The following is a 13,794-nucleotide window of genomic DNA, read 5'->3' on the forward strand; positions in this document are numbered from 1 at the left end:
GCCCCATCCAAGCCAACCCAAAGACCCCAAGCAGCGCTGGGCCAAGGAGGGGTTGCCATGGTAACCCACAGGAGCATAACCATCCACATGCCTGCCTGTTTCTATAGTGACGACAACGGACCAATCGCAAAAATCCAGGTCATCGTGGCCGAGTCAGGGGGTATGACAGTAAACACTTTTTAGTTAAATACACTTGAATTTCTCCTTTTCTTATTATTAGAGTGCACCACCTTGCCCACAAAAAGCTCACACTCACTCACTCTCCAACTTTTATTCTGTCACAGTGAGGGACAGTGAGAACCTGACCAATTGGAAGGGAGCCTATTTTCACCAGTCCTGCTCCTTACCTCACTGATGCGGGGTTCCCCAACCCCACCTGCTTAGCGAGGGACAGGGCAGCAGTTATGCTCATTGGAGATGGTCGCAGTGTGTCTGCAGATGACCCGTCCCTGCTGAACCACACCATCACAGGAACCTATATGATTGGAGAGAACGACAACTGCATGGGACATAACGACACAGATCATTTCTGCAACGGACCTCTGAAGTCCAACACCGTCTACGTGTGAGTGTACTGGAAGCATTCTGGGCAATGAAATATTTTAAAAAATTGAAATAGGTTTTGAAAGAATAAAAAGCTCCTGTTGTTCTGCTGCTGTTTTATGTCAACAGGTTTAAATTCAGAGCCACGAACATCAAAGGCCAATACACAGACTCTGAATTCTCAGAGTATATCAGAACTACAGGTAGGTCTTCAAGAAAAGATCAAGCATTAATTACTCGTCTTAAAGTACTGTGCAAAAAATTTTAATGAGCCCTAATTTATTTGGAGTTTGCCTCCAATACCATAATAAAGCAACCAAAGTCCAAAAGCAAACTTTAAACGACTTTCTTGAACATCATTGAAGTTGCATATCGTATTCTCAGTTCATTGTGAAAAAAGAGGTTCACGTACTTCATTAAAAGCCCAACATTGTAGGTGTGCCGTGGTGGCGTAGGTGATAGCGCGACCCATATTTGGAGGCCTTGAATCCTCGACTCCCGAACCCGGCGACATTTGCCGCATGTCTTCCACCCTCTCCTTCCTCCTTCCTGTCAGCCTACTTTCGTAGAAGGGACACTAGAGCCCACAAAAAGACCCCCTGGAGGGGTAAAAAAAAAAAAAAAAAGCCCAACACTGTGATGAAATTCATTCTGATGTTGGGTGTATGTAAAGTTCTCATTATAAGTGTATATTGTCCTTGTTTGTTTTTAGGTTGCTTTAATGTTTTCTCTTTCACTTTGCAGTGGACGGACTACTGACCAAAGAGGAACAAATCATCCTGGGTGTTTTGCTGTCATTCTTTCTGGCTGTGTTCCTCATCCTTCTCATCTGTTGCTCAGTCAGGTGAGATCAATCAAAAGCATATGAAACAACTGTATAATATCTCCACCGCACAGTTTAAACATGTCAGTTTTTTTTTCAGTGATGGTAACTGCTCAGTCGACGTTTGTTTCCAGGATCCATCAGCGTAAGAAAGAGGGCGGGACTTATTCACCCAGAGAGGCAGAGATCATAGAGACAAAGTGCAAATTAGATCAACTGATTGCTGTAGCAGATATGGAGCTGAAACAAGAAAAACTCAATCGGTAAGCCTTTGTTATAGAACCATCACTTTGCCAATTTGTGTAGAAGCAGACTGTTCAACTTTAGACTTGATTTAGCTTTGCAAGACAAGATTCCAAATCTATGTGAACAAGGTGAAAATCCTCTTTGCTGCTGCCAACTTGATGTGCAACTTCTGTCAGCACAGGATCATCTAGCAGTGTTGAGTTTGTTCAAAAAATAGACACAGTAGCTGCAGCGGCAACAAGATACAACACAGCATTGTGGCTTTGTAATTTCCCTTCTCGTCAGTTCTCTGCAGAACAGAGAAATCATTCTGTCTCCTTTATTCCCAGCCAATCTCTGCTACAAAACAGGAATCCACCTTTTCAGTTTCTTTTCTTTGCTTGCAGAGAACAAATTGTCCCACAACTTGGTAGAAAACCTCACTAACAAACATGGGGTTTGTTAGTGGGGTTCAATTTGTTCAATCTATTGAACATTTTCAAGATTTTTTTTTTTTTTAAATCAACGACTTTCTGAATCTACAGTTTCAATACCTTGCATGTTAGCACTCATACCCTCCAAAGCCATCAGAAAAGTCAATAAAGATTTTCTATTGCAAACATTTCTATAAAGCTTTACAGTAGAGTATTACTGTGGAAAATAATTTCTTCCTGTAAAAGGCTCCAGCTGTATTTCAGTGTGATTTATGAGCTGTTCCACATGCGTTCATGTGGAGGTATGTCCACAGATTTTCAATTATGCCCAGGTCAGATGAAAAGGCAAAGCCTACAGTGGGATTTTTATTCTACTGTAGAAGCTCTTTTATCTTCTGTTACCTCCCATGTGTTGTTTTTTGGCTTCCAGAGTTTTCTGTTATTTATTGAATGTGTCCTGTGAAATATTCCTATGTCAAAGGATCCAAAGGATGATTTATCAGTCTCGCTGCACTATGCCATCTTATTCTGCATAGATTTGCTCATCAGGCTAAATATGTTTATTTTCACATTACTGGATTCGGCTTAAGTGTGTTTCTTTTTGTTGTTATGAAGCTGTATTTTTTGACCCATTAACGAAAGCCATACTTACCTTTGCAACATTAAATCAGTATGTCAGCACTCGCACATTATCTTAACTTAACCCAGTAAAACTTTGGCTTTGATTTGCATCTCAGTCATTCTGAGGAGCTATTCTTTAAGGATGTTTTAACTGTTGTCACCTCACCTCAAAACACCCATATCCATCCATCCATCCATCCATCCATCCATCCATCCATCCATCCATCCATCCATTCATCTATTTCTTCTGCTTATCTGGGGTCGGGTCGCAGGGGTAGCAGCTTCAGAAGGGAGGCCCAGACTTCCCTCTCCCTAGCCACTTGTTCCAGTTCCTCCGGGGGAATCCCGAGGCGTTCCCAGGCCAGCCGAGAGACATAGTCCCTCCAGCGTGTCCTGGGTCTTCCCCGGGGCCTCCTCCCGGTGGGACGTGCCCGGAACACCTCACCAGGGAGGCGTTCAGGAGGCATCCTGCCCAGATGCCCGAGCCACCTCAACTGGCTCCTCTCGATGTGAAGGAGCAGCGGCTCTACTCTGAGTCTCTCCCGGATGACTGAGCTTCTCACCCTATCTCTAAGGGAGAGCCCAGACACCCTATGGAGAAAACCCATTTCAGCCGCTTGTATTCGCGATCTCGTTCTTTCGGTCATGACCCAAAGCTCATGACCATATCCATATACAGATTTCATTTAATACTTGGGAGTAGTTCAGGACATTTATTTTAATTCAGAGGACAAAGTGACATGTAGTTATTATCACAGAGTCATAAAGTCAGAACTTTCTTTTCTTCTGTGTTGATGGTTTACTTCAGCAGAAGCCCCTGACTAAATGTTTGCAGGCTAAGTCAAATATACAAACAGAAACATATTCTTCCCGCGTTTCTGTGTCAGCAGTCGGAGCAAGTTCATCAATCTGTAAATTTGATACCTGCTCACTTCAAATGAGACCTCAAATGATTATTTTTTAGCAGTGAGTCTGAACGCCTCCTGAACTTCCCTCTTTTTTTTTTCTCAGAATCGTCTTTTATCTTTATGAGTAGAGAGATGATAGCAGGTGACTCATCTAAAACATTTAGAATGACAGTTCCTCCTCTTCACTGTTCACTCACTTTTCATACTAAAGGCATTTCACTGTAGTCATTTGGGCAGCGTCTCTTGTCTCCTCCTCTCTGATATGACCAGAATATCATCCCAGCTCTGACAGCACAGTGAGACCTGTTTAAACACGACTTGTCTCACAGTTAAAGTAACACACCTTTCCTTGTCACTTCCCAACTCTCCTTCACTGCAGACGTTTACATCCACTCACACAAGCTGTCTTTCTCTCACTGAACATTTGTCTCCCACCAGGTATTCTTCCTTCTTCTTTAGGCGGAAAGAGATTTATGTCATCCAGTAAGTTGGGCATTTAGTGTGTGGGTGTGTGTGGGTGTGTGTGTGTGTGTGTGTGTGTGTGTGAGGCTCATTTTGACATGTTTGCATGTTGTATTCTTGTTTTGTTTTGTTAAATTCCCCAGACAGTATGCTTGCGTGCGTGGGTGTGTGTGTGTCATCATGTTGCCTATTAAGGTTTGCGTCAAACCCTCCATCTGTGCAGTTTTAGAAAAGCTTTTGTGGAGGCTGATAGTTCAATGAATCAGTGACATCAGTGTTTTACCAACTGCCTGCATGTTTTCCTCCATCACTAGTAGAGGCAATGAACAGCTTTGCTGAAGCTCCTCTCCGTAAAACCGTTTTAATTTGTTTATGCAGCCTCAAATCGCTTGGAAGACAGGGGGCATAAACAGTAAGCTTCATCAACTGTTGAAGATCTGAGTAGATTCCACAGGAAAAGACCTGCTCACTTTTCATGCAACCGATCATCATTGTTATTAGGATGAAAATCAAGGCATGCATCAGTGTTGTGTGGATTTGATTTCAAAAAATGGTTTAACCCTCTTTTCTAAAGGGGGTTTTCTAAACACATATCTTGGTGTACTTTCTGCTGTGAGGATTAGTTAAATTTTTACGGACAGCGATGCCAAAGTGTGGGTTGCGATCATTGCATTAATTTGTTTATTTTGCTTCTATTTTCGTCCAGGCTGCTCAGCTACAGGAAGTCGCTCAAGTAAGTCATCTTTTATAAATGATGCGAGCATGCACACAGCAGCTGCTGGAGGAATCAGCATGTTCTTCATGGCTCTGCGCCTCTCGTAACCTAAAATAAGTTGACATAGAATGGTGCATTGTTGACTCTTTCTGTCGCTCGCAGTCAGTGCATTTCTCTCCCATCGTCTCTGTCAGGCCTGTCAACAAGAAATCCTTCCTGCAGCACGTGGAAGATCTGTGTGCCAACGACAATGCAAAGTTCCAGGAGGAGTTTTCAGTAAGTGTTTGGCTAAACCCATAAAGGCCTGAGCCCTGCATATGTAACACCTTGCAAAAGTGTTCATAAATCTTCTACTTGTCCTCATTTATTAATGTTTCTACCACATATTTATAGGTGTTTAATTTGGATTTTATGATAGAATAACACAAAGTAGTACATACATAAGGCATCATGCAAAGCAAGATTTCTAAAATGACTTTAAATACAGAAATTACAAACTAGAATTGCTAATGGGATTCTTTTGCCAAACCTTGAAAAACAGGTATACATGAGAAAATATTTTGAAGGGAAGAGATTTTGGATTTTCACATAATGTTGCTTTCCAACCTTGCATGAATGTTTGTGCTTCCTTCTCTTCCCGGAGCAGCAACAAAACCCCAAAACCATAAATCTTACCCGACTGCACAAACCTCTGACGCTCTCATAGATTTCCCATATTTAATGTCTCAATTAGTGTAATCATTTTTAATGAGACAAGTCAAGTTAGTTTTGTAAGGTTTAAAGTAATGGCCCAGGTAGTTTATGTGAATGCTAATGTGAATGTGTTTGATTTTTTTTTTCTTATTAATTATTCCTCCAGGATCTCCCAAAGCTGCTGCCGGACCTGGCCACCACAGACGCTGACCTGCCATGGAATAAATCCAAGAACCGCTTCCTCAACATCAAACCCTGTGTGTGGTTAGACTAGAAATGAGCCCTATGAGTCTTATTTTCTGTTTCATTGTGCCTCTGCAGAGCTACATTTCACACTGTTCACTGAACGGTTTTCTCCTGTTTTGTCTGCATTTAGACAACAACAACCGAGTGAAGCTGCTCTCAGAACCAGGCATGGCAGGATCAGACTATATCAATGCAAGCTTTGTCTCGGTGAGCTATCACTACTAAAACAACTGTCATAAATTCTGATCAGAGGTTTATTTTGAGGACTATATTTCTTGTTTGCTCTTTGCAGGGTTATTTATGTCCCAATGAGTTCATAGCCACTCAGGGTCCTCTGCCCAGCACAGTGGCTGACTTTTGGAGGATGATCTGGGAGACAGGAACTCGCACTGTTGCCATGCTCACGCAATGTTATGAGAAAGGCAGGGTGCGTCGTTAGAGACATGACAGAAATCAGAGTACAAGTAACATTTTGGGTCTTCCCTCCATGAAGGGATAAACTTTTTTATGAAGATCTGACAAATGCTTTGTGTACTGCACTGTTGACATTTCAGATTCGGTGTCACAAGTATTGGCCTGAGGACAACAAGCCAATGACGGTGTTTAGTGACATTCTCATCTCTAAAGTGTCAGAAGAAGTGCTTCCTGATTGGACTGTCAGAACACTGAAAGTAGAAAAGGTAGCAAAGCCTCCTGAATACAAATACACAACTCCTGAGCACACACATACATTGCTCTCCAAATGTATACGTACACAAAAACAACATTTGTGGAAAAAGCCTTCTCGCTTTGATAGGTGGCAAGATAAACTCCGGCTTTCATTTAGCTTTGTGTGTTACTTTTGAGTTACAGCTATGATAAGGGCGACCTTTAACAAGTAGGTCCTTCCTTGTTGATATTTTTTTTGGATTATGAAGAGCAACACATATCAAAGATTCTAAAATAAATGTACAAAAATGGTAGCAGCGAGATTGATTTAACAGAAATTCTTTCCTTGTTTCCTGGAGATAGACACCAGTAAGTCATGACTGATGAACAGATAAGCTGGTGTAAAAACTTTATATTTTAGTGTAATACTACTTGACATTTAGCAGAGTTTTTGCTCAACTTTAACTAGCATTGTTGTTATTCTTATCAAGGCAAGTGAAGTTTATTTGTGTAGCACATTTCAGTGGATCAAAGGGATTTACACCAATTAATTATATCGCTTTCTTTAAGCTAAACAAAGTGAAATTTCCTAATAATGAGCTGAGTATTTAACAGGCTACCCCAATTTTTACACTAAACCACATCTATTGCTCTCTGCAGCATGGTCACTACATTTTAGTCAAACACTTCAACTACACTTCATGGCCTGAGCACGGGGTCCCAGAATCCTGCAGCACCTTGATTAAGTTTGTCAAAGCTGTCCGAGCACATCGCCATGACAACTCCACTATAGTGGTCCACTGCAGGTAGGGTAAAAAGTATAGTTTGAATATCCAAAAGAACATTCTGATTATAAATAGAAACACATTCCCAGATTCTGGTGTAAGTGCGGTTTTGGTTTTCTCCTTGTTCCCTCAGTGCGGGTGTGGGAAGAACAGGCGTGTTCATTGCTCTCGATCACCTCATTCAGCACATCAGAGATCATGACTTTGTGGATATTTATGGGCTGGTGGCTGAGCTGCGCAGTGAGAGGATGTGCATGGTGCAGAATCTGGTGAGTTCAACAGGAGACAAAAGCTAGATAATCAGCTATTTGGATTTTGATACCACAACAGACACAAAACTCAAAAAATGTTGAAATAACTGCTAAACACAACCAAGTTTATAAAATTTGGATTTAAAATCCTAAAAAGAATCATCAAGGAAAAAAAAAAGTTGTCTCCCAACTAAAATGATCTGAACTGATTTTACCACATGAATGCCACACAGCTGTACGGTTATGTAAATGCATAACAGATATTTGAATAGAAAATAAGCAGATCCACATGTGGTTGGCTCCATTCCAAATTGTCAATGGCTCTGGCGTTATCCTTAATAAAAAAGATTTATTTTGTATAACTACTAGAATAATCTGCCAGTGGATTAGGGGGAAATGCAAAACAGCAATCTCCTTCTTGAAACAGCATGATCCCATCTGGAAATCACCTCAGTGATTACTTAAGTGATTGCCAGGATTGGCACGGTGCCTAATGTGGGATCCTCTGCTCATTTTTCTTGTCTCATCAAGGTTTTCTCATGTCTACATTTTCAGCACACTTCAATATTTAGATTCAGGATTGAGTCCCACACTGACTGTCAAAACAAAACCTACACATATGACTCTTTTAGGTTGTGTTGTACAGTGCCTGACATAAGCATCAACACACCTGGATCGTTGTCACATTATGTCGCAATACAACAAATTCCAGGGCATTTAACTTATATGTATTTCATTGCAGCTTTAATTTCCACAAACACAAATGCAGTGGGAACACTAAAGATTCAACTGAAAATCAAAACATTAAGAAAAAAAATTATAGATTTGTTATGAAGCTTCCAAAAGTGAGCAAAAAACAAAAGGGTTCAACCTCCAGGTCAGTTCCTCCTCTTCACAAGGCAATACAACTCCTTCAGGTATTTCAATGTATTCAAACTGATCCATGATTCCCAGCAGGAAATATATAGTGCCAACTCCACAGTATGAGAAACATCCCCATAACAATCACCTGGTTTAAGTGTACTCTGGATTGAATTCAGTGTTTTGGGATCCATAATAGACTTCACATAGTTACCAAAGTACCACAGTAGGATCATAAGCACCTCATTGCCTATGATTGAAGACATCTAATAAGTCTAACTATTCATGAACCTTTGAGACCCCTTGTGCCAGGACCCTGTCTTTTCACCACAAAGAACGAGGGCACACAAGGCAGAAAACAAGCATCTCAGAAATCATTTCTGTCCTCACGTTGTGATGAGTTCTCTAAAACAACTCCTGGCCATGCTGGAGACCCGGACAACCTGTTAATGAGTTTAGTTTATTTCTAAATTTTAAGCCTGTATAATTTTTGTTGTCCACCAAACTGCTTTCAACTGCAGAACCTCTCGACGGTTCTTAAAAGCATTCTTCCTTTCATAACGATAAAATATTACACCAGTTCTCTTTAGGATGGTCAATCTGATTGTTGGCAAATTGTAAACTATTCAACACATGTTGTTTTACCAAGTATGTGATTTTGCAAGGACTTCTTGTCACAAAGTCGTGGCTTCACATAGGCATCATCTAATTGTTATAGTTTTTACAAGTCACTGTACAGCATCTTTGATCAAACTTGTTTGAGGACCTTCATAATACTGCACAAATCAGTTCTAACAGATTTGTGTCCATAGCAAATAAATCGGGCAACATGATAACATTTATGCACACACAGTCCTCGCTTATTGTACCATTTCTGCTTTATTGTCAAGAGAATGTTGTTTTCAGCATCTGTTTAGAATAAAAGTGACATAAAGTAACATCTGGTCTGAACCATCATTATCAGTCTGTGTTTGCGCTGTCAGGCCCAGTACATCTTCCTCCACCAAAGTACTCTGGAACTTCTGAACAACAAAGGCAACAGTCAGTCCATCTGGTTTGTTAACTATTCAGCTCTGGAGAAGATGGACTCTTTGGATGCCATGGAAGGTAAATAACAAACACAAATATAAGAATACAAACTTCACACAACAGTGCAGTACTCAAACCAAAGATTTGTGTTTGTTTTCAGGTGATGTTGAGCTGGAATGGGAAGAGACCACCATGTAAACCACTGACAGGAGGAAGATTTCTAAGATCTTTTCTTGGACCATGGGACCCTCAACTGAACCTCCACTGTGTACACAAATGTAGACGATCAATAAAAATGACCTGGAAAAGAACAAGACTTAGATGTTCCACTTCAAACCCTTTTCTCTGTCCAGTTGTTACTTTCTTGCACATCCTGTCTGCTTGTTTCCAAAGACAGGAAGAGAAACTTTTGGAGGAGCTATAAATATCAGGAATGACATGGACAGAAAAGAGAGCATGAGCTAACTGTGAGACTTCTATCTTATCTGTTCACCTGCAGGTACTTTGCACAACTGCATTGCATTACTTTAATGTTATCTGTTTTTTAAGATAATTTATTAAGCCAAAATGGGATTTTTTGATTCTCTTTGTAACTTTGTTTGCGTTCAGGTATTGTGTATGCTTCTGATTTGCAAACTCAAAGCATTTTCTCTTGCCTTGAAACTTGACAGTGAAACTTTTCCCCATGGACTTGCTGTCATCAAATGTTTATTAGCTTTTGATATTAAAAAGAAACATTTTAAAAGTAAAACTTGCCAGTGCTGGTTTCAATTGAATTGGGAGATGGGGTGTTAAAAGAGGTTATGTCGTGCTTCGGTTTGTTTTTTATCTCTTCAGATGACTGAACAGATTTTGATGTAATGCATCTATAAAATAACAAAGTCAAATGTCTACATCAAACCTAAGTTGTTGATTTTTTTTCCTGGGACTTAGCCTGAATATAAGTCTTTGATTTAGGAACAATGCCATAGCACTCCTACACAGTCTACAAAAGTTTGTTTTTTGATTGACATCATGACCAATTCAACCATGGTGAAGGTGACTGACCCCACACTTGTCCCACAGTTTACCTCCTTGTGTCAGTAAACCATAAAACGTTGGTGTGGCTGTTCACAAAGTTCCCAAAGGATATTAATGGGAAGTTGAGTGGAAAGAAAATGTATGGCAGGAAAAATGCACACAAAATATGACCAAAAACACAAGGACTATAAAGAATAGTCCATTAAAGAGCTAAGGGGAGAGTGGTGCAAAGTCCGGATAGAAGTTAATTCTGCATTTTATTTTAAATTCAAGGTTTCTGAATCTAGAGAAAGCATAAAGAGGCAGGGAATCACAGTTGCTGGAGGACATGTGTGATGTTTCTACAGTCAGTAATGATTCCAGTTATTCACTAGTGGTAGTCCACAGATTTCCTATACCTAAACTCAAATCAGCTGTCTGCTAGGAAATGGTTGAACTCTTTCCTCTGCTGAGTGGCTAGAGGGTATGGGCAATACTCCTGTACTGAAAATTATTTTTATTTGCCCAATTTAGTATTCAAATTTTCTGAGAAACACATTTTTCTTAGGATTTCATTAAGAAAAACAAATTTATCAAAAATAAATCCCTGAAATATAAAGCTCTGCATGTATTGAAACTATGTCATGATTGGATTTAATTGTTTGAATGGAAGTTCTGCCAAATTAACCTTTTTAGATTTTTATTATTTTTAGTATTAGAGTATTCCCTAATACTCTAAATTAATGTACTGACTTTAATTTAGAGTATTAGGGATTATTTTGCATCGATACATTCTTTCTATGTAGTGGATTGGTGAAAAGACATCAGGGTTTCCCCCAGTGTATTATAAGCCTGGCGGGTCACCAGGCTTTACTTGTGCCCCCAACAGGCTAAGCATGGCTTATTTATTTAAGTCTTTTTAAAATGTTTGCATTTTTTAAGACTTTATAGTTGGTGTTCAAGTATTAATCTTTCAATATATTTCAATATATTTTCAAATTTCATGCCAACTTAAAATATTTTTGAACCCAAAAACACGACGGGCTGCTGGATGACTGACTGCCCTAGCACCCAATCACCAGGCCTTAGCAAGTTTTCTGAGGGAAACCTTGGACATTATTGCCTCACGGGTGAGAAATTATGTACTAGTGTGGGGTCAAAGTTTAACTGAGTGGAGTTCTCTCTGTGTATTCATGGAGTTTCTCCAGGTATTCCAGCTTTCTTGCACACTCTAAAAAAACATATTATGTGAAGAGCTTATTCCAAGTTGTTCATAAGTAGATGTGTGGGCTTGTGCAGGGTTTGTTCGACCTGTGTGCCTTTTTACATTAAAGTAATGATTACCGGAACAGACCTATTGGTAAACTCTCCTTCTGAACCAAACCTCTGAGGCTTTTAGAAGTAAAAACTTCATGAATGTTCTGTCAATAAAATAGATTAGGTGTATTGGCTCATTTTGGGTAGATTGCATTTGTATAATTGTGAAACAACGATGAGAAATTTGTGTTTAATTTAACTCAACGTCTGTCACACACATCGATGAAAATAAAAATCCGCAACCATGTAATGCAAGATTGAGTGGAATAATTCAGACCTGTTTGACTGAGATTTGCTATTATCCGGCTGCGTTCTCTAATGAATTAGTTTACCTGGTGCACCGGGATGACACAGGAACACCGGCGCAGACCGGTTTCCCATTAGCTCCTTTATTCCACCAATCTTCTTCCACACCTGGTGCGAAATTATCCTTCAAAAACTCGGCGAGACCCCTGACGCACACAAACAGCCCGATGCCCGAGAGTAAAAACTACTTTATTCTTTCATTTTCTCGAAACAGAAAAGCTTAGAAATTCCAATAGGAAACACATTGTTCTTTAAGAAATTTCCTGGTTAGAAATACCGTGAGGATGCAAAGATTAACTGACGGTGCTGCACAAGGAGGATGCAGATTTGGTGCGTCTCCATGACAGCCACAGATAGAAGAGAAGGGAAAAGAACGGGAGAGAGGGAGGAGAAAATGACATCAATCAAACCCAACATGCCCTGACAATAATGAAACAAACATAGCATCGAGCTCCTGTTGTATTCTGTAAATAATAAAAAAAGAAAACAAAATAAAATTATCATGCGTTATAGTAGAAGCCAGTCGGAGTTCATAGTAAACAAAGTGGGGTTGCTGACTTAATAAATCAAGCAGTAAATTTAATCAGAATTTGTTGTTTTAGCAGCTATGTGTAGGTTGTAGGCGTGTGTGTGTGGGTATGTGTTTGACTGGTGAATTTTACTGTATGTGTTCACCATTACAGCATAGCCCTTTACACACCTTCACAGGTGCCACTGCCATCTTTTAGTAACGTTGTTATAATATGATATGACTCTTTAATGATGGATCTAGATCAGTAATTAAACTGTTTACGCTACAAAAAACTGCCTGTTTCCCGACTCTCATAAGGGGGTTTGCATTTAGGACACCCCCAGTAATAAACGTGAATAGTAACTATAATAACTATATTATTCTTTTTTTCTTTTAAACTAGATTTTTCTCTGTACAAATACATACGTAGATACACACACTGGGCAAACCGATCACTTTTTTTTTTTTTTCAGAATAAATCTATTTAATCTATTTACAATATATCCAATATATTCTGTGGTGCAAAAAGACTTAGTGATGTGCTATATATACTGGCTCAAGTCAGACACCATCTATGCTGAGCAATCAACACAGTGATGAAATACAGAATCATTTCTTAGACATCTTCAGTTTTTTCTCCAGCTAAACATTCGCAGAAATGCATCTCTGCTTGTGAAATGTTCCAGTTATTTAAGGAAAATATAACAGTGAAAACTCTGAGGTATCTACCCTGTGTAGCATCATTTCAAGATTTAATAATAGCGCTTTTTCTGGGCTTTTTTAAGATATACTCTAAATCCAAAAGTAACACGGGTATTCACACTTGGTATTCACAGGAGTAAATGTACATGAGAAGAAAGGCTCTGAGAGCGCCTGTTTTAGCCTTGTTTTGAATGAATTATCGGCCCAAATCCCAGTGGCCCATGAGTAAGCAGCCCGAATACACATGGTGCACACACACTTTGCTCTCTGTGAGGTGCAGATGCAGTATCACATGTTGCAGTGCAGCAGTCTTTCCCGTCACAGCAACAATCCACTGAATAAGAGCAGCAAGAAATGAGACAGTTTTAGCAAAACACACAATGAAGCACAAAAAGATGATTGTCATTGAGAAATTCTTTTAGGTATTTTTTTGGGGTGAGTGGGAACAACTCACCCAAAAAACAATATGTTCATATCCTTGAAACTGGAGGAAACAAACTGTTACTCCAAAACAAGACAGTCAGTTTTTCATGTTTGTTAGAAACATATGTCAGCTGACACTGCACCTCAGCTGACATATGTTTCCCCCTCACATTCCTGCTTTTTTCATAGATCTGATTTGTTTCCAAGAAGATCAAGAATAGGCAACCAAATACCTTACCTTGCAAAAGTATTTATGCCTGAAGTTTTTCCACATCTTTTATAGTACAACCAC

General features: G+C 39.6%; 1 protein-coding gene across 1 annotated transcript in view; it reads left to right on the forward strand.

Annotated features, from left to right (window-relative positions):
• The window catches only part of ptprq (protein tyrosine phosphatase receptor type Q), a 40,111-nt gene extending 30,116 nt beyond the window's left edge, over positions 1-9,995 (forward strand). Inside the window, 17 exon segments of the mRNA XM_032550965.1 lie at positions 2-160; positions 285-334; positions 336-565; positions 673-746; positions 1,288-1,387; positions 1,501-1,629; positions 3,993-4,037; positions 4,723-4,749; positions 4,926-5,007; positions 5,591-5,681; positions 5,801-5,877; positions 5,963-6,097; positions 6,225-6,350; positions 6,979-7,124; positions 7,237-7,372; positions 9,199-9,322; positions 9,405-9,995. Coding sequence (XP_032406856.1) covers positions 2-160; positions 285-334; positions 336-565; positions 673-746; positions 1,288-1,387; positions 1,501-1,629; positions 3,993-4,037; positions 4,723-4,749; positions 4,926-5,007; positions 5,591-5,681; positions 5,801-5,877; positions 5,963-6,097; positions 6,225-6,350; positions 6,979-7,124; positions 7,237-7,372; positions 9,199-9,322; positions 9,405-9,442 — 1,769 coding nt within the window. The 3' untranslated portion in view covers positions 9,443-9,995.
• The last annotated feature ends 3,799 nt before the right edge of the window (positions 9,996-13,794 follow it).

Source organism: Xiphophorus hellerii, chromosome 2, assembly GCF_003331165.1.
Source record: "Xiphophorus hellerii strain 12219 chromosome 2, Xiphophorus_hellerii-4.1, whole genome shotgun sequence".
Lineage (NCBI taxonomy): Eukaryota > Metazoa > Chordata > Actinopteri > Cyprinodontiformes > Poeciliidae > Xiphophorus > Xiphophorus hellerii.